This window comes from Neofelis nebulosa, chromosome 1 (assembly GCF_028018385.1).
Source record: "Neofelis nebulosa isolate mNeoNeb1 chromosome 1, mNeoNeb1.pri, whole genome shotgun sequence".
Taxonomy (NCBI): Eukaryota; Metazoa; Chordata; class Mammalia; order Carnivora; family Felidae; genus Neofelis; species Neofelis nebulosa.
The window spans coordinates 62,448,773-62,471,639 of NC_080782.1; the positions used below are offsets into that span (position 1 = coordinate 62,448,773).

The following is a 22,867-nucleotide window of genomic DNA, read 5'->3' on the forward strand; positions in this document are numbered from 1 at the left end:
CTCTCAAGACCTTTGATTTAGTCTGTCACATTTACAGTCCATAATGGTTTATCGCCCTTACTTGGGGATAAGACAAATGAATAAACCATGGCCAGGAAGCTAAGTGTTTCAAAATTCTTAATTGCTCAGATACCTCACCAAAAACATCGCCAATGCTTATCATCCTCTTTGAAGTACAATCTGCCTCTACTTCAAATGATGTAAATTTTCCCTTTAACAACAGTTCTTACAAACCACAAACTTAGCCTGCAGAAATTGACATTGCAGACTAAACATTTACCATGATTTTTAGAAAAGCATATCATAATTATCACTTTTTCCACTGAACCAAAAGGAGCCAGAGACCACAAACATTTTCCATTTTCCCTATACTGACAGGTATGATATTCACAGCATTAAAAAGCGAGAACTACAGACAATTTTTATAGAATTAATGGTTTTCCCAATCAAAAGAAGTCTTAAGTTGACAACTGAAACAGAGTAAAACTTCAAACTCAAGATCATCTATGGTAAAAGTTCAACACCAAACTAGAATAGTGATTACTAAGTTGCTCCAAACATTATTAAATTTAAGTATGCACGTACACATGGACCAGTTTCTCCCCTAATACTCTTAAGGCAGGGTCTGTGTTAAGGAACTAATGCCAGGTTTAATCCAAGTCTACTAGACACGAACACAATCAACTTGGCCAGCTTGTCCCCAGCTATTAGATTCGTATGTATGATATATACTGACATATGTATATATGTTCAGATCAAATCCTGTTAAAACAAATAGCATTTTAACAAAAATATTTCCATGTCCCAGCCAATGGTCCATTCATTTCATGTAATATTCAATACCACAAAATTCCACTTTAACAGAGATATGGACAATGCCTTAAAATTCGCTGTAATGAAAACTGAATCGTATGCAATTATACTAACCATATTTATATACATAACACATGTTCATCTGTTCTGTCTCTTCTCCAAGACTGTACACTCCCCAAGAGAAGGGGTTGCCTCTGGACTGCACTCTGCAAATCAAGAGAACTTCAACAGTGCCACCTTGTGGATATTCTGTAAATACAAGGTGAGTTTCCTGGCACTCTAAAATGTTTGAGAAGCAAATTACAGGCAAAAATAAAATAAAACCAAAGCAGCAGAAAGCAAGCACACCAAAAAAACAACAGGTTTCCTTGAGCAAAATGGAGGCATAGTTTCAAAGCACTTATGAGGAACAAGTACCATCATCGAATATTTAACTGTCTGATCTTTTCTAGATATGAGATGCAACCTGAGTCCACAGAAAGGCTTGGCTGCTGGAGGTTCTGAGTTCTGGCACTGCTCATACCAGAGAGACGGCACCACATGGTCAATCACCTTACTTAAACTCACTTATAATTCTCTCCCCCTGAACCCCTCACCCTCCTTCCCTCTCATACAATTAAAACCATATCTGTTTCCTCCTTTCTCCCTATCATAAATAACTGGGCTGTAAATTGGGTTGTAAACATATATTCTATACTATGGCCAATAAGAATTTTCCAGAGTAATCCTAGCAATTTCAGCCTTTGCACTAACTTTTGAACCAGCCCCCACCATCACCCACAATTCAATCACCACAATAACCAAGATGTATGATCTTTGTCATTTCATGAAATTTCTCTGATCCTTGGCTTCCTGGTCTATAGAATGAGAAAGAGGATTAAGTGATGGCTAAGATCCTTCGTAGCAATTAAATACTACACAATTCTAGAAAGAGAGGGTTCTTATTTTCTTTTCTAGAAATACTAATGAATGAAATGGAGCAAACAGTGCTATATTTCAGCATAAAATAAACCAGAAGAGTCAAAATTTCCTAAGCTAACTCTCAAATATCCTTACACTCCCACTGTAGAAAGTAAATTTACACATTTTGGAAGAAAGATTCGAAATTCAAAACTGGCCTTTCAATTTGCATGAGACCTGAGAACAGCTCCTATTTGCCATGAAAATACTTAGAGCATGGAGTCCTGGTGCACTGTAAATCACAGACAAGCTAAGGAAGGAGCTACTCTTTGAAGAGAAGAGCTCTTCTTTGAAGAGAAGCTCTGACGGGACAGGGCTGGTGGCAATGGCACTTTTATTCCTGGCTATTTCTAGGTCTACCCTGGCATGGCAGTTATAACCTCTAGACCACAATGACTGTTATTAGAAGAAACATTCTGGCCAGCATTCTCTTCAGAAATCTATCTTACCTAGCCAAATTTAAAATTAAAGTTAAAATCAAAATTAAAGTAAGAAGGAGAAGAAGGAGGAGGAGGAGGAGGAGGAGGAGGAGGAGGAGGAGGAGGAGGAGGAGAAATAAAGAGAGAAAAGACAGATTAATGAGTGATCAAAAATCAAAGTGGGCATAAAACAGGCAGAGCACAGAGGCTTTTTAGAGCAGTGAACCTATTCAATATGATACGATAATGGCAGATACACGTCATTACACATTTGTGCAAACCCAAAGAATGCACACCAAGAGTGACCCCTAATGAGTATGGACTGGATGTGTCAATGTAGGCCCATGTGTCCCAGAACAAATGAGCCACCTGGATGGGATGTTAACGGGGGAGGCTGGATGGGATGGTGATAGTGAGGTAGGATGGGGATATGGAGACTATATGAATTCTCTGTATTTTCCATTCAATTTTGCTCTGAACCTAAAACTACTCTAAAAAAATAGTTTCTCTCTCTCTCTTTTTTTTTTTTAAATCAAAGTAAACTTAACCAGAGGAGTATGGGGATGGAAGGAAGAGGGAGAGAGAGAAACAGAGAGGGAGGGAGAGAGAAAAAGAGAAGTGGTGAGGGAGAAGATCCAGAAATAAGTTTTTCAAAAAATGTAATAAAGACATGCCATCAGTTTTTCCAAGACATTTGTACCATTCCCTACCCTAAGTGTCATTTTAAGTACAAATGAACATCCTAAACTTTGGGACACTGCTTAAACATAAATGCTGTAGGAAAAATTATCTCATATATTTTTTAAATTACTTATAAAAGCAAAATCCAGATTATATATAGGCTACATCAAAACTAACAGCATAGGGATGCCTGGGTGGCACAGTCAGCTAAGCGTCCAACTCTTGATTTCAGCTGAGGTCTTGATCTCACAGTTCATGGGATCAAGCTCTGCACTGGGCTCTGTGCTGACAGTACACAGCCTGCTTGGGTTTCTCGTTCCCTCTCTCTTTGCCTCTCCCCCACCTCAAAATAAATAAACACTTTAAAAAACAGGATAGCATTAGCTCATTAAACTAAATTAAACAATGGTATGACCAATGATCAACACCACTAATCGTGGCAACTGCCTACATTTCCTATACAGATCCTAAATTATAACTCCTTTTCCAATGCCATAATAAAATATAGTACGGGTACCAAAGAAACTCACACTGTAGTCACACTGTACTCATTCATTCATTTCACAAATATCTACTGACTTCTGCGTAGGCCCTTGGACTAGACATTCTTCTACTGCTCAGCTTTTTAAAAGACAAGTACAGTTACCTGGTAAAGCGGTAATAAAGTCCCGCTGCAACATGGGCTTCAGGTAAGAGTTAATATGTCCATGCTGATAATGACACATTCGTGAAATAAGGTGTTCCACAAATTCCACTTGATCTGATTCAGACCACTGGTCAAAATATTTAATACACAAGTCTTTTTCTTTTTGATAGTTTCCTTCTGATGGCCTCTTTCTGGAGACGATCACAGATGATGTTCCATTACTTATCTATTTTAGAAAAATAAACAAAAAAAATAATTAGTTTGACAAGGAAAAAGACTCTAATTAGTATTTTATTGGAAACATTTTTCACCCTGTGTATTTAATCTTAAAATACCAGCTATACCCTGAAGCCAAACTCATTCCTTTATTAATTCATTCATGAAGTAATTTAAAATGTATTTAGGGCCTCAAATTAAGTCTCTAAAGTAAATGTCGAATTTACAGCTATTTATAAAGCTATCTGGTGTCCCAAGTCATCATTCTCCAATGCTTATGCCAAAACCATGTGGTTATTAGATAACCAATGTCAGAGATAACTATCTTAGAGAACGTGCTCAACTTGGCAAAGTAGCAACTGATTGACTATTAGTAGTTTGCTTTACTTCTTCAAAGATCAAAGTCAATGCTATACTCATCTAGCCAATGGTTCTCACACCTGTGTGTGCATCAGAGTAACAAGAGGGCTTCTTAACAGACAGACTGCCAGGCTCCACCACAGATGTCCTCATTCTATAGGTCTGGAGTAGAGCCTGAGAAGTTGCAAGTTCCCAGGTGGTACTGGTGCTGATGGTCTGGAGAATGCACTTTAGAGACCACACTTTGAAAACCACTGGTCCATTTAATGAAGAAATCTGAAGGCAATTCAATCTAAAAATTGAACCCATCTCCAAGCTGTTACCAGAGCTACTAGACTGCTAGCAAATAACAGTTTAGACTTTCACTCCCTTTTTTTGTTCACCTACTCTGAAAGCAACCCAAGGTAAACCACATATACCTCAAAAGATTCTCGTCCTATAGATTGGTCAATGATATCCCACAGACTCCTATACTACCTATGCATCATTTCTCCTCAAAGCTACATGGATGATGGTTCTTGCATAAAACCAGTATATTTCTTAAAAAATAAAAACTACATATACTTTATCTGACAACAGCATCAAAAAAAAAAAAAAAAAATTGGAATCCCCAGACTGAAGCCACAACTGCCACTGGTGCTATGAGCCTCAGTAACATCCCTGTTTAAAACCAAAATTACTTCAATGTTTTTGTCAAACATTTGCCAAGCTATCTACCAGTCACTCCTTTGAGAGCCCCTTCATGTGTAACACCAGAAATAGCCTAGAAGAGAATTTTGAAAACTGAAGAGTTATATTACAGACATGCATTAACTCCATGCATGATCTTATCTCAGAAGTTTTACACAGAAAGAACCAAGAGCTTTGTTATCACTATGTCCCCTAATTTAACTGAATCTATCCCAGAAAGAAGACACCTTCATAAATAACCAAAGAAGTCTGACTTTCCTTATTAAAATCTTATATGTCATACCTCTCTGCAGCAAGTTTTTATGTCCACATTTAAAGGTACATAGTGAGAAGGCATTCACCTCCCATCCCATTTATCTTACTACCTCCTTCTCTAGGAATGTTTCCCCCCCCCCGGAAATTGGATGGAGAGCTCACTGACACTGGGTACCACCAGAGGGCAGCATTGAACAGAAATTTATGATGCTGCTTGTAGTTAAGACCTCTATCTGACAGAGCCCAAAAATCAACGTTCAAAACAGTCAGAAGTGAAAATTCTTCACGGTGGTGAGTATCAGCTAGTATAAGGGACATCTCTGCTAATTTTAAGTATAAAGATGTTCACTATAATGTTATAGTAACTGCCCGACTATAGGCAACTGGTTAAAGCAAATAATAATACATCTACATAAGGTACTATAATGAAGCCATTAAAATTAGGTTTATATAGTAACATCTTAATAACGAGAGAACATGTTTATGAAACAATATTAAGGGACAAAAGACAAGATGCAGAATTTTATATAGCATTACAATCACGGTTAGTTTGTGCAATGGGGAACACACAAGACAGAATAAAGGATATATTAAAAAAACAGCCGTATTTCCTTCCTCCTTCTTTTCTACATTTTACTCATTGTAACTTGTCAAAATAATTGCTTTCCTGACAGGTTAAATATATGGTAACAACTTGCATTTGTGTACTGCTTTAGAATTTCCAAAATACTTTCACATCCGTTATCATTTGATAAGCAAAGGGATTATTATTTCATTTACAGAAGGGTTCTTAAACATCTAACTTCCCTACAGCACTGGTATACCATTAACTAGTTAACTAAAAGAACTTACGAAAGAAAAATTGAAAGGCAAAATGTTAAGAACCACTGTGAACTGAAAAATCAATAGTCAATGAAGAGAACCCTATTGCAAAATACGGAGCATGAAGGAGGAACAGACATCAAGCTGCACACAGTTCCCCCGACGCAGTGGCAAGTGCACAGTTCTACAGCACGTTTCCCATTTCTACTTCTAGCCACCTGCCGAGCCCAGATTTTCCTGACATTGTTTTGCTTTGCTTATTTCATCGTAAATTTGTTGGGCATACTTTATTCTTGCTAACTCATCTACTCCTCTCATTTCAAATCAAATGAACGCAGAGAATATTTTTAACATTATTCTCTTCATCTTTAGGTTTATTTGCCTCTTACTGTGTCTTTCTGAGGGGCAAAGTTATTTGCACCATAATGGTTGATGGAAAGATCCAATCAGAAACTTTACATAGCATCCCTCCCCGTAGCTAGCGCAAAAAAACCCCTGGGGAATTGGGAGGAAAACTGGCAGGACTAAAAAGAACCAAGAAAGAAGAAAGGAAAGGGCAAACTAACAAGAAATGGGGGAGAAGGGTGAGGGTAGGGAGACAAAATCACCAATGCACACACACTGGTATGGCACGGTGCTATTCTGGTGACAAAGGATGCCACCACTGACCATCTTTGGCTTGGACTGTGGCGACAAACTGAGTATTTTAGGCTACAGACACTTCAGAATCTTTGTAGCAACTCCAAAATTTTTTACTATTAGTAATGACACTTCCCTGAGGAACAGAAGATAAATTAGGGTGAATTCCGAAACTAGCAAAATTGCACAAAAGAAAACAAAAACGCTTGCTTGGCTCTGGTTTTCATTGAGGACATGAGCTGAGGGAGCATCTTATCTATAGTAAGTCAACTGCTCTTATCTGTGCGTCGTCATTCCTACCTGCCAAAGAGTATTTTTCTTTGGGGACTCATCTTCATTTTGATCCTCCATAACTGAAGTGTTCTAAGGGGGGAAAAACAGGTTATTTGAATTATGCCGAGTTTTGCAAATCCTACACCAAAATATAATTTTGAAAACCCAAAGTAGAATGTACCAACACCAACCCAAGAACTATTTGGCGTGTGACTAACAGATGCCATTTTGGGGTCAAAAGGGTTGTGCTCATCTTCATACGTTAGTCGAAGTTACAGTTAGTTGCTGGACAAAACTAAGCATAAAGTCTTTATTTATGAAGGCTGGGAATACTTAGAAAACAGCTAAATTATGGGACTGGGGCTGAGGCTCTACCTCAACATCACTGTTATTCTTTTAACTTGTGGCAAGAAGCCACAGAGACCCACTTAGTTCTTTGATTGCACAAACATTTACTAGAATGTCTGCTATTCAGTAACCCATCCCAACCATCACCTGCATTTAGTACTGCCAAGCTCTGGAAGTCCCCCCTTGCTTTTCTCTTTCCTTCCTTGATAACCTTGTTTTTCTAGACCGGCTTTGCAATCTCCCTTAGGCAAGCACCAGTGGTGGGTGCCCCAACTTCTTCCCTGAAGGGGAGGATGCTGGTAGCCAGTAACAATCTGGCTTGCCTTGGGAATGCATTAGCTTTTGATTTTTGTGTTTACCGCACAAAGAGGCACTGTGCGATTATTCTTTCTGGTGACCTAGTCGCTCAATAGATGCCCATTAACTAGAGATTATACATGATTGGATTTTCCCTTTTGAAGCTCCTACCTAATGGCTAAATGGAAACTTAATGAGAAGGGGAAGTGGGAGAGTAGTGCTCTGAAAGGAATAACAATTCAAGAACCTCTAAGATTCTTTCCCAAACCTAAAGTTCTAAGATTGGGGTACAAAAGATAAACTATAACACTCCACAGTATTATTCAAAAGAATCCTATAGATCTGTTTAAGTCACTGGTGTTTACAAGATTCTGTTTACTGCCTTTAGGGATAAGCCTATCTCTCAAAACTTCCCTATTTTTCCTTTGTTTTCTTCAAGTCATAAAATGTTTGCACCCACACAGTATTTCCCAACGTGGGTAATGACAGAAGAATCACTACAGAACAGTAGTGCTTTGCAGGTCACATAGCTCGCTCTGATCAGGAATACAGTGTGTAGTACAACAGTCAAAGGCTTTGAAACCAGAGAGACGTTGCATTTGTGAGGTGGTCACTTAGTGTGTGTGTGTGTGTGTGTGTGTGTGTGTGTGTGTGTGTGATTCTGAGTAAGGTCTTTTACCCATGGACAAATACAAACCATATAGAGGTACTGTGGGATGGAGACTCCCCAGCACAGTGCTTGGTGTGTAACTGGTACTCAAAAAATCATTCATGCCCAGCTTTGAAGATGCTACTTTCCCTTAAGTGTTATCTTCTCACACTTTTTAACCTCAGGCTTTGACAGAATGGCTCCAGATGGCTGCCTGTAGAGAAAATCCACTGGCTCCCTCAATAAAATCTTACAAGTCCCACAGTGCCAAGGTCTGCAATGGGGGAGAAGGGCAAACGGTCAGGATTCCCCGTATGTGAAAGCCAACCATGAGCTAGAGAGGAAGACATTGTGTCCAAGAGTCCAAAACAGGTCTAGAGTAGACGGTAATAAATGATCCTGAATGGGAAGAAGAGGTTGGAGAAGAGAAAAACAGAAGTAGTACTTCTCTCTCCATGTAATTTTCCTTTTACTGCTATCTTGAAGGATTTAAGATTCATAAAGCTGGCAGGGGAGTGAACAAAATGGAAACAGTGACTTTATACATCATCTGCTGGGTCCAACTAGTAGTTACAAAGCCATCCTTGCAAGGTCACAATGTCCTGGGTTCTAAGAGAGTAACAAGAAGAAACCATGGCTGGAAACATGAAGAGTCAAGCGTATAAAGTAGGAGAAAAATGGCAAGTCCCTGCCCCCATCTTCAGGCACCTGAGGAAATGTATGAGGAATGCATATATGTAGGGTTTTAAACTAAAAATTTTGGGGGCGCCTGGGTGGCTCAGTTGGTTAAGCATCCGACTTCGGCTAAGGTCATCATCTCACAGTTGGTGGGTCCGAGCCCCATGTTGTGGGGCTGACAGATCAGAGCCTGGAGCCTGCTTCAGATTCTGTGTCTCCCTCTCTCTCTGCCCCTCCCCCATTTAGGCTCTGTCTCTCAAAAATAAATACAATGTTAAAACAATTAAAGTAAAAACTTCTGTTATACAGGAGTCTGAATCCACCAGAACTCTTCTGACCTAAGCTACCTAAATACTTTCCTTACTCAGGGAGGAAATAAAAAGTCAGAAGTCCCTACAGATTACACAAGAAACAACTGTCTTTCTTCCTTTCACTCATTCCAAAACAGAGAAATGGTGTTTATTTATACAGATGAGAAAGAAACAACACCTCTGATAAAAATAGCAACTATTCTCTTAAGGCTTGATAAAAGTGGATAAAAAGATACGATTTAATAAAATTGTATTTAATAAAGCCTTGGGGTGGCCGGAATAGCTCCCCCATCATACATATCTTTTCAACTTCTCTTATAAAGCCCTGAGGAGAAGCTGCCAAAGGGGAAATGCTACTCTGAAGCTACATTGATCAGAGGATCATTTCCCAAGAGTCTTCCAGGTGACACAAGAGATGCTCAGAGAAAAAAGGGTCCCTTGGTCTAATAAAATCTGACAAATGCTATATGCTGCACAAACACTTGCTCTCTCCCTCCCCACCCCCAAGGTTAAAAACCACTTCGTTAAGGGGCACCTGGGTGGCTCAATCGGTTAAGCGTCCGGCTTCAGCTCAGGTCATGATCTCACGGTCTGTGAGTTTGAGCCCCACATCGGGCTCTGTGCTGACAGCTCAGAGCCTGGAGTCTGCTTCAGATTCTGTGTCTCCCTCTCTCCTTGCCCCTCCCCTGCTCATGCTCTGTCTCTCTCTGTCTCAAAAATAAATAAAAACATTAAAAAAAAAAAAACAACACTTAAGACACGAAAGGTTCAGAGATGTCTCATAAGTAACAATCAGGTTAAGATAGTTTAACCTAGCTTTCCCAAGTTTGTTGGACATAGACACCTCTCTTATTATAACAATACCTCATTTAACAAGAGCTCAGCAAATACTGGAAAACACTGGACTAGGGCAATAGCATGCAGAAGTCCTCCCTCCTCTCACTTCACCAGACCCAGGTTTCTGGGAGACAAAGGAAATGACCACTTTGGTAGGCACAAAATATTCCGAGTCTCCTCTCATCTTTCCCAGACTGCTTTATGAGCTGAGTCTATGTGTAGGTACAATAAGCTCTAAGTCGTGATACATCTTTGCCAGTAGGTGCCACCAGCTAAGAGAATATATGTCACTTGGAAAAATCTACTTTAAGAGTTATATAAGAGAAATACATTTCCTACTTTAAAAATGCTACAAATTCGGCATTATGAGTTTCATGATAGAAATGCTTATACAGGGGCACCGGGGTGGCTCGGTAGGTTAAGCGTCCGACTTTGGCTCAGGTCATGATCTCAAAGTTCGTGACTTCAAGCCCCGCATTGGGCTCTGTGCTGACAGCCCAGAGCCTGGAGCCTGCTTCAGATTCTGTCTCCCTCTCTCTCTGCCCCTTCCCTGTTTGCACTTTCTCGCTCAAAAATAAACAAACATTAAAAAATTTTTTTAAAAAAGAGAAATGTTTATACAACATAAGATTTTCATACAAAAGGAGTCTTTACTCTTTAGAGGAAGCAAAAATAAAAAAAAAAACCACAAAGGATCTGGAAAACATGGGAGCATTGTGCCATTTTCTTTAGTGTTTTAAAATTGGGGGACTTAAGACATTAAGAATGACAGACATATAATGCAAAAATGCTATTAGCTAACTTCATTGGGTCTCTAATCTAGGCTTGTTTCATACATTGCCTTTTAATTTTGAGGAAAAAAATATGAATGTATATATTGCAATTTTACCAAAAAAAATGAGGAACAGATAAGTAAGTGATTAAAAGTCACAAAGTTGGTAAATGAGAGATGCAGGAATCAGATCTAGGTCTGTTCTAATCAGAAGTCAATGTCCTTTCCATACAGAAAAACACATCTCAAGTATTTTCCAACTGCTGGTTGTAGCCTATGAAGTTCATTTAATGGGCCGCAATCAGCATTTTCTAATAAAACGAAATTGAATCTGGGCATTCCCCTGCTCACAAAGGTAAGCATAACAAAAATCACAAGGGGTAAATAAAAGGAATGAGCAAAACCAGAACAGGAAAATTCAAATTAAGGAAAGAAAAACTCATTATTGCACAAGGAGAACGATACTCAAGTCAAATCACTGAGTGACAAAGAGTTTTTAAAAATCTCTAAAAGTCGTAATTTGTGAAGAGGATAATGTGTACTTTTATATATACACTAAATATAAAATTCCACAAAATATATCAAGGAAAAAAGTAATTTTTTTTTTCAATTTTTAAAACACCCTTGCATCTTTGACAGATCAAGTAGACCAAACAAATAAAAGCTTGGCTTTCCATAGAACATTAAAAAAACAACCGACAGAGTATCCTAGGCCACAGAAAAAGTATCAAATACAGTCAGAAATCAAGAAAAGATTATTGTGTTAAGATCAAGCCAAGCAGAAATGTCCAAATCTAGTTTGCTAGTTACTAAGTGCCACAAATTCCAAAGATAAACAGAACAATGACTCACACAAATAAACCAAACACCTCTGTGTTGTTATTGTTAATTCCACCCAGGCCCCTAGTCTAACCTAAAATTCTTTCCCCTTAAACCTAAATCTTACCAACACATTACTGGTAAATGAGATCACTGAAGAGGGAGAAACATTCACTTGGAAAAAGAAGAGACAAGCTTTTCCAAAAAAGCAGTCCCCTCTCTCATAGTAATCTCACAACTCCAGAAGGAAGAAAAACATGAACGCATCTATGCATAACATGACTTTTTAAAGCAACAACTCCAGCCACCATTAAACATAGCTAATCAAAAATCTTCTTGTCCCTCCACACAAATATCAACATATAGGAACAAACCAGTTGTTTTCTTTCTACAATTAAAATAAAATTTTTAAATTTTAATTTTTTGGGAGTTTGTCTGAAATCACTGCCATGTAATTTCTATAATGTAGTAAGTTCTGTTCCAGTTTATCTAATCTGCAGTTCTACTCAACACTTCTAACTAGGTGTTTGGCTGTTCCTGACACTACATGACAAGATCATATCAAAGTATGTAGAAGAATGAACACAGGGTAAAATTTTTCTTCCTTTCCTCACCACCAATTATTTTTTAAAAGAGGGGAATGCTTATATTATTAGATATTTTTTAAAAAATTTAAGCTACAATAATTAAAGCAGTATGGTTCTGGCAAAGCAAGATCAATGAAACAAAATAGAAAGTCCAGAAACCGATCATTTATACTTACAAATCTGTGTATTTTAAAGTCAGAGTTTCAAATTGGTGAGAAAGAGATAATACTCTTTATGGGATTACAAATAAAAGATGGGGGTGGAGGGCGCCTGGGTGACTCAGTTAGTTGAGGGTTTGACTCTAGATTTTGGCTCAGGTCATGATCCCAGGGTCTTGGAATCAAGTCCCCTGTGGGGCTCACATTGAGTGTGGAGCCTGCTTTAAGATTCATTTATTCATTCATTCATTCATTCTCTCTCTCTCTCTCTCTCTCTCTCTCTCTCTCTCTCGCTCCCTCTGCCCCTGCCCTGTGCACACACGCACATGCTCGAAAAATATAAATAAAAATAAACAAAAGTTGGGCACCTGGGTGGCTCAGCTGGTCAAGCATGGGACTCTTGATCTCAGCTCAGGTCTTGATCTCATGTCTGTGAGTTCAAGCCCCACACTGTGATCCACACTGGGTGTGGAGCCTGCTTTGAATGAATGAATGAATGAATGAATGAATGAATGAATGAATATAAAAACTTTTTAAAAATAAAGAAAAGTTAAAATGCTACCTCATATTACATCCCAATAAATACTATGGATACAAAGAATCAAGTGTGAAAAATTACAACCATAAAACTACTAAAAGCAAGCATACAGGAGTTTCTACAAATTCATGGAACCAGGGAAAGGCTGTCCAAGCATGATACCAAAGACAGAAATAAATGTAGATGTGATTGGATAAAAAAATTCAAACTCATGAATGTTCACAATAAATTTCAAAAACAAATACAATACATTGGGGGAAGTATTGCAATGTATGATAAATAAGTTACTATATAAATATTTCTAATAAATTAATAAGGAAACCCAAACTAATACCCTAATAGGCAAATAAGACTAAGTAGATACTTCAAAATGAGAAATTTAAATGGCCATCAAAAATGAACACCTACAACAATAAAAAGATGCAATTTTTCACCTACCAAAATTGGCAACTTTTATTTTTATGTACTCTACAGGAACTGGGCGCTCTGGTAAGATTATAAATTGTTACTTTTCAGAGAATATTTATCAACTTCAAAAAGTACTACTTAACAATGGACATAATTTAACTTTAGCAATTTTTCCTAAGGAACTGTATTTCTATAGAAAATTATAGCTATGACCATTTATAACATGGAAAACTAGAAAACAATGTAAATGTCCAACAATAGGGTATCATTTAAAAATATGATACAGGCGCCTGGGTGGCTCAGTCGGTTAAGCGTCCAACTTCGGCTCAAGGTCATGATCTCATGGTTTGTGAGTTCGAGCCCCGTGTTGAGCTCTGTGCTGACAGCTCAGAGCCTGGAGCCCGTTTCAGATTCTGTGTCTCCTTCTCTCTCTGCCCCTCCTCCACTTGTGCTCTGTCTCTCTCTGTCTCTCAAAAATAAATGTAAAAAAAAAAATTTGTTTTTAATATATGATAGTATAAATTTTTAGTTCTTTTTAAAAACATTTCTATTGAAGTATAATAAAGGGTTTAATTCTCAAGTGTAACTAGTACTCAGACCAACATAAAGAACATTGCCAGGGTCCATAAATATTTTCCTCATATTACCTTCCAGTCATTAATGGCCAAAGGTAACCACTAATTTTTTTAATATCACCATAGATTTACACATTCATTTTTGAACTTTTTTTTAATGTTTATTTATTTTGAGAGAGACAGAGACAGAAGAGACAGAGAGTGCACACATGTGCACAAGCAGGAAAGGGGCAGAAAGATGGAGAGTCCCAAACAGGCTTTGTGCTGTCAGCACAGAGCCCAATGTGGGTCTCGAATCATAAGATCATAACCTGAGCCAAAGCCAAGAGTCTGACACTTAACTGACTACTGAGCCACTCAGGTGCTCCCATTTTTGAACTTTAAATAGATTCTTATCATACATACTCTTTAGGTCTAGCTTCTTTTGCTTAACACTATGATTTGAGATTCTTAAATACAGCAACAGTTCATTCTTTTTCACTGCTCTATATTATTTCAAAAAATATTTATTCATTTTACTACTGATTAACATGTAGGTCACTTCCACTTTTGGCATTTAAAATAATTCTGTCATGTCTGCTGGTGTACATGGGCATGTATTTCTGTTGGGTCTATAGTAGGGGTGAGCAATCAGATCATAAAATCTAGTAATTTTTACTGTACATGCTTAAAAATGCAGACAGTAATGCTGAACTTCAGGGTTTAGATGTACATTCTCTGGTCATTGACCACATCTAGGTGAACAAAGCCCCCAGGATGCAGCACAGAACTTGCAGAGCTCATGGTCGGATTAACCCATACATGAACTCTCCCTGACACATTGAGATGATCCTTACTGAAAAAGAGCAAAGTATTCCTAAATCAGAAGAAGTGGTTGCACAAAAGAAAAAGATATCCAAGAGGAAACTGGAGAAACAAAAACTTGCGGCCCAGGAATAAATTCAGAATAAAATAAATGTTAAAAAAAATAGCTTTTGACCATTTTTAATTGGACAGTCTTTTCTTACTCATTTCCAGAAATTCTTTATTTATCCTAGAATAGAGTCCTTTTCCAAATATATTTATTGCAAAGGTCTCCTCTTAATCTATGGCTTAACTTTCCATTCTCTTAATGGTGTCTTTTGATAAAGAGAAGTAATTAATCTTAATTTTTTAATGTTTATTTATTATATAGTCTCCCATGGAGTAGCCTAGAAGTTTTACTTTTTTCCCCCCCAAAGTTTATTTATTTTGAGAGAGACAGGGAGAGAGGGAGAGGGAGGGAGAGAGAGAGAGAGCACAGGCACACACATTGAGTGAAAACAGGGGAGGGGCAGAGAGAGGGAGAGAGAATCCCAAGCAGGTTCCATGCTGTCAGCACTGAGCCTGACTTGCTCTCTCAGGAACCGGGAGATCACAACCTGAGCCGAAACCAAGAGTCTAACACTTAACCGAGTCACCCAGGTGACCCTATTTCACCTTTATACTTACATCTAAAATTCATCTATACTAATCTTTATGCAAAGTAGGAGTCAGCATTCATTATGTTTTTCAAATTGCAGTTTACAACCCACTGTGGTTTAATAATACCAACTTAATGGACACCCAGCATGAAAGAAAGAAAGAAAGAAAGAAAGAAAGAAAGAAAGAAAGAAAGAAAGAAAGAAAGAAAGAAAGAAAGAAAGAAAGAAAGAAAGAAAGAAAGAAACAGAACACACAGCACATCTCTTATTTCATCAATTCTAACACATATTTTTTCACATTTTAATATCTCTGAAATTGAGATATTTCTTAACCATCAATGGCATCTTAAAACTGGTAGCGTTTTTTTTCTGAATGTTACAGAAAATGGCATATCTTACAATCTATGCTGTCTTATGTGTCACAGTGGAATACAGTATACATTGGGGTGACTTTAGGAATGTATGTTATGTTACACACACAAACATATATAAAACATATACATAAATATGTGTGTGTGCACATATGATTACATGTACTAAGTCTAAATGTAAATCTGGGCGGGGTCTAAATACAAGTTTTATTTCTCACTATGAAAATACTTAAAAACACTGAAAACCCCTAATTAAGGTATTGGAGTACAATGAATCCCATACTGCGAAAGTTACCTACCACCTTTTCAGTTGTCTTTCGATTCTTCTAACTATATCAAAAGATATTTTTTACACTGTTTAATACTTTCAATTATCTGTTTTTAACAAAAAGACCTAGCTTCCTATTCAGTTTACTGTAGCAAACGGTATGTGGCTAGAATTTTATATGGGTCTCAACAAGTGCCATGATTTTCCAGTCATACAACAATACGGTCTCCTTTTCTGATTTTTTAAAAGAGAGCAGATTTTTTAAATATGTGAAGTAGATAAAAGGACACACAGTATACAGATATGTCCAAAACTGTGAAGATAGTACTCACCTGTCTAAAGTTATGGGAAAACTACTTCTTGGAAGAACAGTGACATGAAAAAAGGTCTAAGGTAAATTTTAAATGAAAAATAAAATGGGGGGGGGGGTCAGAATACATCTGTAGGACTCCATCTTCATGGATAAAACTTAATTATTGATTTATTTAGAGCAGTGTCTAGAAAAGGTGTGTTAAAATGCTAACAATGTTATCTCTGTATATTTTGCTTTCTATTTGCTTAAAGACATCTCTTTTTAACAGTAAGGAATGGTGATTTTTAACATTAAACTTTCAAAAGTAAAAATCCATGCCAAGACCCCAGATACATATGCTCTAGTCTAAGGAAACAGAAACTAGTTACTGAAAGTTGAGGCAGGATCCTCCTGCATGTCACCTGACCTCTCTATGCCCACTTCCTCATCCAGAAAACTGAGGTTGAAACAGGCCTCCCCGACAGAGGGAGTGACAAAATTTAAAAGAGAATCCTGGCACTTATAAGGGCTCCCTTAGTCAAATTTAACCTCCAAAGGGCAGAAAAAGCTTGGCTGAGTTATTCATTCTGTATTCCTTCCACTTCTGATAATTCCTGGCACACTACTTAAGTACAGAAGTATAATAAGTATCTGTTGATATGAGTCTTGGCTATAATTATTACAATCTTCCTATGAATTGTAATGACAAAAGTGGTAATTTTGTTTCTGCTTACTCCTTTCCCATAGTTTCCAAACTGTCTACAAAGAGCAAGGATTCAAAATGGGGAGGGGGGGGGGACATGCAACACAATTTCTGGCCCTCACAAAAAGCAGTAAGAAACAAAATCTAGTTTCAGAAAGGCAGTCATCTTTATTACCCCTAAAGTATTCATTTACCTACATAAAAGAAGAACACCTCATTAATTATTTGACTGCTTAAAAAGGTCCAACAAAAGGATGGATAGATAAAAGTCTGCCAGAGTCTGAGAAAGCAAACGGGGAGCAGCAGAATGTGCCCTTAATGCGTCCTGGTGCTTAACACTTGGAAGAGAACTACTAAAGTAAAACCTGTAAAATGTTTCATATTCAGTAGAGGAAGGAAGCCAGAAAAAGAAGGTGCTTTCAAAGTAGTAGAAGAATGGCCAAAGGACACTGAGTCATGGCACCACAGAGGGAGTCAGTCAGCTGAAGAGTAAAGAGCAGGCCTTTACAGACACAATGCCCCCACTGCAAACTCTGGGCTCTGACAATGACGAACTGTCTTGACTTCCTGTTAGTGACTTGACTTCTCTCTCGGATTCAGTTTCCTCTTTTCTAGGGCAGGGAGAACACTGCCTACATTGCAGGAAGAGAAATAACACGTGCAAAGCACCTACAGGATAACATTGCTCAAAAATATAAACCAGAAAGACATTTTTACTTTTTTGCTTCTAACATTAACCATTTTAAAAGAAACCTGACGAACACCTGGATGGCTCAGTCAGTTAAGCGTCCAAAATTTAAGTCATGATCTTATGGTTTGTGAGATGGAGCCCCATGTCAGGCTCTGTGCTGACAGCACAGAGCCTGTTTGGGATTCTCTCCCTCTCTCTCCCGCTCTCTCTCTGCCCCTCCCCACCCCTCTCCCTGCGCACATGCACTCTCTCTCTCTCTCTCAAAATAAATAAATAAGCATTAAAAAAACTTTTTAAATAAAACGAAACATACCAATAATTAATTAAATATAAGTAGTCAAAACACTCCAATTAAAAAGCAGAGATTGTGAAACTGGATAACTATATGCCCTCTAAAAGAAACCCACTTTAAACATAAAGACACACTGCTTAAAAGGACAGAAAAAGGTATACACCATGAATTACTTATCAAAGGAAATCCAAAAGTCAAAGTAAATTAATATTAATAATAGGCAAAACAGATTTCAGAACAAGGAATGTTATCAGGGATCAAGTGAGGTATTTCATATTGATGAAAGGATCAACTTATCAAAAGAATATAACAATCCAAAATATATATGCCCTTTTCTAACAAAGATTTGAGATACATCTGGAGGAAAAAACAATGACACAACTCCAAGGAGAAATAGACAAATCCAAATTTATATTTGGACACTTCAACACTCCTCTCTTAGTTATACATAGAACAAGCAGACAGAAAAGAGTAAAGATATGGAGGACATGAAAAACACTATCAGCCAACTTAACCTAGTTGACATTTATAGAACACTCTACCCAACAAGAGAACACATTCTTTCCAAGTACACAACATTCACCAAGATAAATGTTACTCTGGGCCATAAAACAGGTTTCAATAAATTTTAAAGGGCTGAATTTATACAAAGTATGCTCCAGAATGACAAAGAATTAATCCAAAATTAATGTAACAGAAAATCCCAAAAGGTTCAGAAATTAATATATCACTAAAAGATATCACAAAGAAAATTAGAAAATATTGTGAACTGAATGAAAGTAAAAATTCAACATATTAAATACTGTGGGATATAACTAAAATGGTGGTTAGAGAGAAACTTACAACATTAAATGCATTAGAAAAGGACATGGTCTTCAAAGCAACAATCTAAGCTTCCCCTTTAAAAAACTAGAAAATTAGCAAATGAAACCTAAAATAAGCAGCAGGAAGGAAATAGTAAGGATGAGATCCAAAATTAATATAATATGAAACAGAAAAACAATAATGAAAAATCAATGAAACCAAAAGCTGTATCTTTGAAACAATTAATAGAAGTGATAAACCTCTAGTCAAGCTGATAAGGAAAATAAAATAGATAAGAAACAAATTTCCAATCTCAGGATAAAAAGTGGGACCATGAATACAGATCCTATAGACATTAAAGGAAAATAAGGAAATATTATAATTTTACACTAATATATTCTACAACTCAGATGGAAGAGACAAATTCCTTAAAAGACACATGGATACCAACAAGAGAAATAGATAACCTCAGCAGCCCCATACCTGTTAAAGGAATTGTCTTCACTGGTGAATTTTATTTAGTATTTACAAAAGAAGTAATATTAATTCTACATAAACTTCTAGAAAGTAAATGAGGCAAGAACATACCCAATTCACATTCTGAGGCCAACACTACCTTGATACCGAAGTCTCTCAAACACATCACAAGAAAAAAGAAAAAAAAAAAAAAAAAAAAAAAGGATAAATATGACTGCTGTGAATGTTATATGTGTTCATTTGTCAAACCTACATAAACTACACACTTAAAATTGGAAAATTTTATTATGTATAAAGTATACCTCAAAAAAGTTAACTTTTTAAAAACTTTAAGTGCTACACAAAAACAAAAACTTTCCCACAAAGCAAATTCAAGGCCTAAATGATTTGCTTGGTACATACTATCAAACATTTAGACAAGAAATAACAGCAATCTTTCACATTCTTTTTAAAAACAGAGAGAATGAGTCACTGTATTAGAATAATCCTAATGCTAAAACCTGAGAAAAGACATTATCAAAATAGAAAACTGACCAATTACCTTCAGGCAGGAAGGTGTAAAAACCCTCAACAAAATATTGGCAAATCAAATACAAAATTACATAAAAAGGATAATACATCATCATCAGTTGGGGCTTTCCCAGAATTAAAGACTGGCTGAAGAGTCAAAAAATCAATGTAATACACAGTAAGGCAGTAAGTTATACAATGATTTCAATACATGTATTTAGGGCATATAACAAAATTCAAAACCCTCTCATGATTAAAAACCCTTAGGTGTGGGGCACCGGGGTGGCTCAGTCAGTTGAACATCTGACTTCAGCTCAGGTTATGATCTCGTTTTTCATGAGTTCGAGCCCCACATCAGGCTCCCTGCTATCAATGCAAAGAGTGCTTTGGATCCTCTGTCCCCCTCTCTCTGCCCCTCCCCTACTTGCACTCTCTCAAAAATAAACATTTTTTAACGCTTTTTAAAAATTATTTATTTTTGAGAGACAGAGACAGAGCATGAACAGGGGAGGGGCAGAGAGAGAGAGGGAGACACAGAATCCGAAGCAGCTCTAGGGCTGTCAGCACAGAGCCTGACACAGGGCTCAAACTCATGAACCGCAAGATCGTGACCTGAGCCAAAGTCAGACACTTAACAGACTGAGCCACCCAGGCACCCCAATAAACAAACATTTTTAAAAAAATAAAAACTCTCAGGTAACTTACTCAATGTGATAAAGAATATATAGATGTATATGTGTATGTGAGCACACACACACACACACACACGCACACACACACACACACACACACACACCCCTATAGCTAACACACTTAATGGTCAAATGGAAAACTTTCCCCCATCCTCAAGAACAAAAGTAGAATGTCCATTCTATACAAATTTCACTAATCATAGCCAGTACAATAAGGCAGAAAAAGGCAAAATAAATGTCAGGAAGGAACCAGACGGCATGACTGTCTACACAGAAAATCCTAGGAAACCTACAAAACAAGTCAAACTAATATGTGATGGTAGCAAAGTCACAGGATACAAAGAATAAAAAGGACGAATAAAGCTGCATAAAACTCAAGCCCTCAGCATAACCAGAAGGAACAAAACATAAGAAGAAAAGTAAATAAATTCTGGGACACCTATATTCTCCTGCCATAAGCCTTCCTAGAGAGCAAGAGTAGACCAGGATAAAATGCACAAAAGACAAAAAGAGAGAAACAAGCAACAGACCGAAGATGGACATAAAACCACATTAAGTATGAAAAAAATGAGAATGAGTCCTAATGTATCAGAGTTGATTATAGATAAGCAACTTAAAAAAAAGTATCAGAGATGCAAAAAAGGAGTCATCAAGGAGAGGCTCTTTTTTAAAAAAAGAGTGCAAAAGGAAAGATGAATAGAAGGAAGCTCCTTAATTTGATTTAAAAAAAAAATCTACAAAAAAAGTAAACATAACATCATACTTAAAATACTTGAAGTTTTCAATGTTAAGATCAAGAACAATTCAAGGATGTCCCCTCTCAACACTATTTTTCAAGGAGGTAGTTAATACAATAAGACACCAAAAAAGAAAAAAAAGGTATACATATTGAGGAAAAAAGAAATGCAACTGTCTTTGCTCACAGATGACATGATCATCTATGTAAACAAAAAACCAAACACATAAAACCTAACAAAAAAAGAAAAAAAAAAAAAAACCTCCTGAAATGAACACACAATTGTAACAAGGTTGGAGAATGCAAGGTTAATACATAAAAGTCATTTGCATTCAGGTACACCAACAGTGGTATTTTTTTTTTTTTAACGTTTATTTACTTTTGAGACAGAGAGAGACACAGCATGAATGGGGGAGGGGCAGAGAGAGAGGGAGACACAGAATCGGAAGCAGGCTCCAGGCTCTGAGCCATCAGCCCAGAGCCCGATGCGGGGCTCGAACTGGCGGACCGTGAGATCGTGACCTGAGCTGAAGTCAGACGCTTAACCGACTGAGCCACCCAGGCGCCCCTACCAACAGTGGTATTTAAAATTAAGAATACATTACCTTTGTCTACAGCCATACCATCCTGAACGCACCCAATCTCACCTGATTTCAGAATACATTACTATTTATTTTAGGATCTCCAAAAATTAAATATTTAGGTCTAAATTTAACAAAATATGTTTAAGATCTATATGAGAAAAACTATAAAACTCTGGTGAAAGGTATCAAAGAACTATATAATTGGATAGATATTCCATGTTCATGGATAGGAAGACTCAACACTGTCGAGATGTCAACTCTTCTCTATTCGATCTAAAGATTCAATGCAATCCCAATCAAAATCTCAACAAGTTATTTTATGGATATCAACAAATTTTAAAAGTTTATATGAAGAGGTAAAAGATCTAGAACAGCCAACAAAATATTAAAGGAGAAGAATAAGCTAGAAGACTGGTACTTTCCAACTTCAAGGATTATTATAAGCGACAGCAGCAATCAAGACAGTGTGGTATTGGTAAAAGAACTGACAAATAAATCAATGAAACACAGAGTCCAGAAACAGACCAAGATAGTCGGCTGATATTTGACAAAGGACTAATGACAATACAGTGGAGCAAAGACAGACTTCTCAATGAACAGGACTGGAATAATGTAAGAGAAAATCTAGGTGATCTTGGGTATGGTGATGACTTTTAAGATATAACACCAAAAGCATAATCCATGGAAGAAATAGCTGATAAGCTGGACTTCATTAAAAGTAAAAACTTCTGCTCGTGAAAGACACTGTCAAGAGAATGAAAAGAAAAGTCACAGACTGGGAGAAAATATTTGCAAAAGACACATCTGATAAAGAACTGTTAGTCAAAATATATAAAGAACTCAAAAAAAATAAAGAGAATAAACAATCCAATTTTTAAAATGGGCAAAGGACATGAACAGAAACCTCACCAGAGAAGATATATAAATGGCAGTAAGCAAATGAAAAGATGTTCAACATCGTATGTCAACAGGAAACTGCAAATTAAAATGAGGAGATACTACCATACACCTATTGGAATGTCCAAAATCTAAAACATGAAAACACTAAATGCTGCTGAAGATGCAGAGCAACAGTCCTCATTCACTGCTGGTGGGAATGCAAAATGGTACGGCCACTTTGGAAGACAGTTGGACAGTTTCAAAACTAAACATACTTTTACCATATGATCACACAAATGCACTCCACAGTTATTTACCCAAAGGATGTAAACACTTATGTCCATACAAAAGCCTGCATACAGATTTTTATAGCCA

At 37.1% G+C, this 22,867-nt stretch overlaps 1 protein-coding gene and 1 long non-coding RNA gene across 9 annotated transcripts in view; one reads left to right on the plus strand and one right to left on the minus strand.

Moving 5' to 3' along the window:
* FBXW11 (F-box and WD repeat domain containing 11) overlaps positions 1-22,867 on the minus strand; it is a 122,599-nt gene that overhangs the window by 38,430 nt on the left and 61,302 nt on the right. For 5 of the 8 annotated variants that reach the window (XM_058723438.1, XM_058723429.1, XM_058723440.1 and 2 more), the window contains 2 exons: positions 6,802-6,864; positions 3,520-3,745 (listed from right to left, as the gene is read on the minus strand). In XM_058723438.1, coding sequence (XP_058579421.1) covers positions 3,520-3,745; positions 6,802-6,864 — 289 coding nt within the window. The remainder of the gene's footprint in view (positions 1-3,519; positions 3,746-6,801; positions 6,865-22,867) is intronic. The other 3 variants (XM_058723441.1, XM_058723437.1, XM_058723442.1) reach the window with 1 other exon arrangement.
* LOC131508239 (uncharacterized) lies at positions 975-2,299 on the plus strand. Its single transcript, XR_009259944.1, has 2 exons — positions 975-1,075; positions 1,266-2,299. It is a non-coding gene; the product is annotated as an uncharacterized LOC131508239 (long non-coding RNA).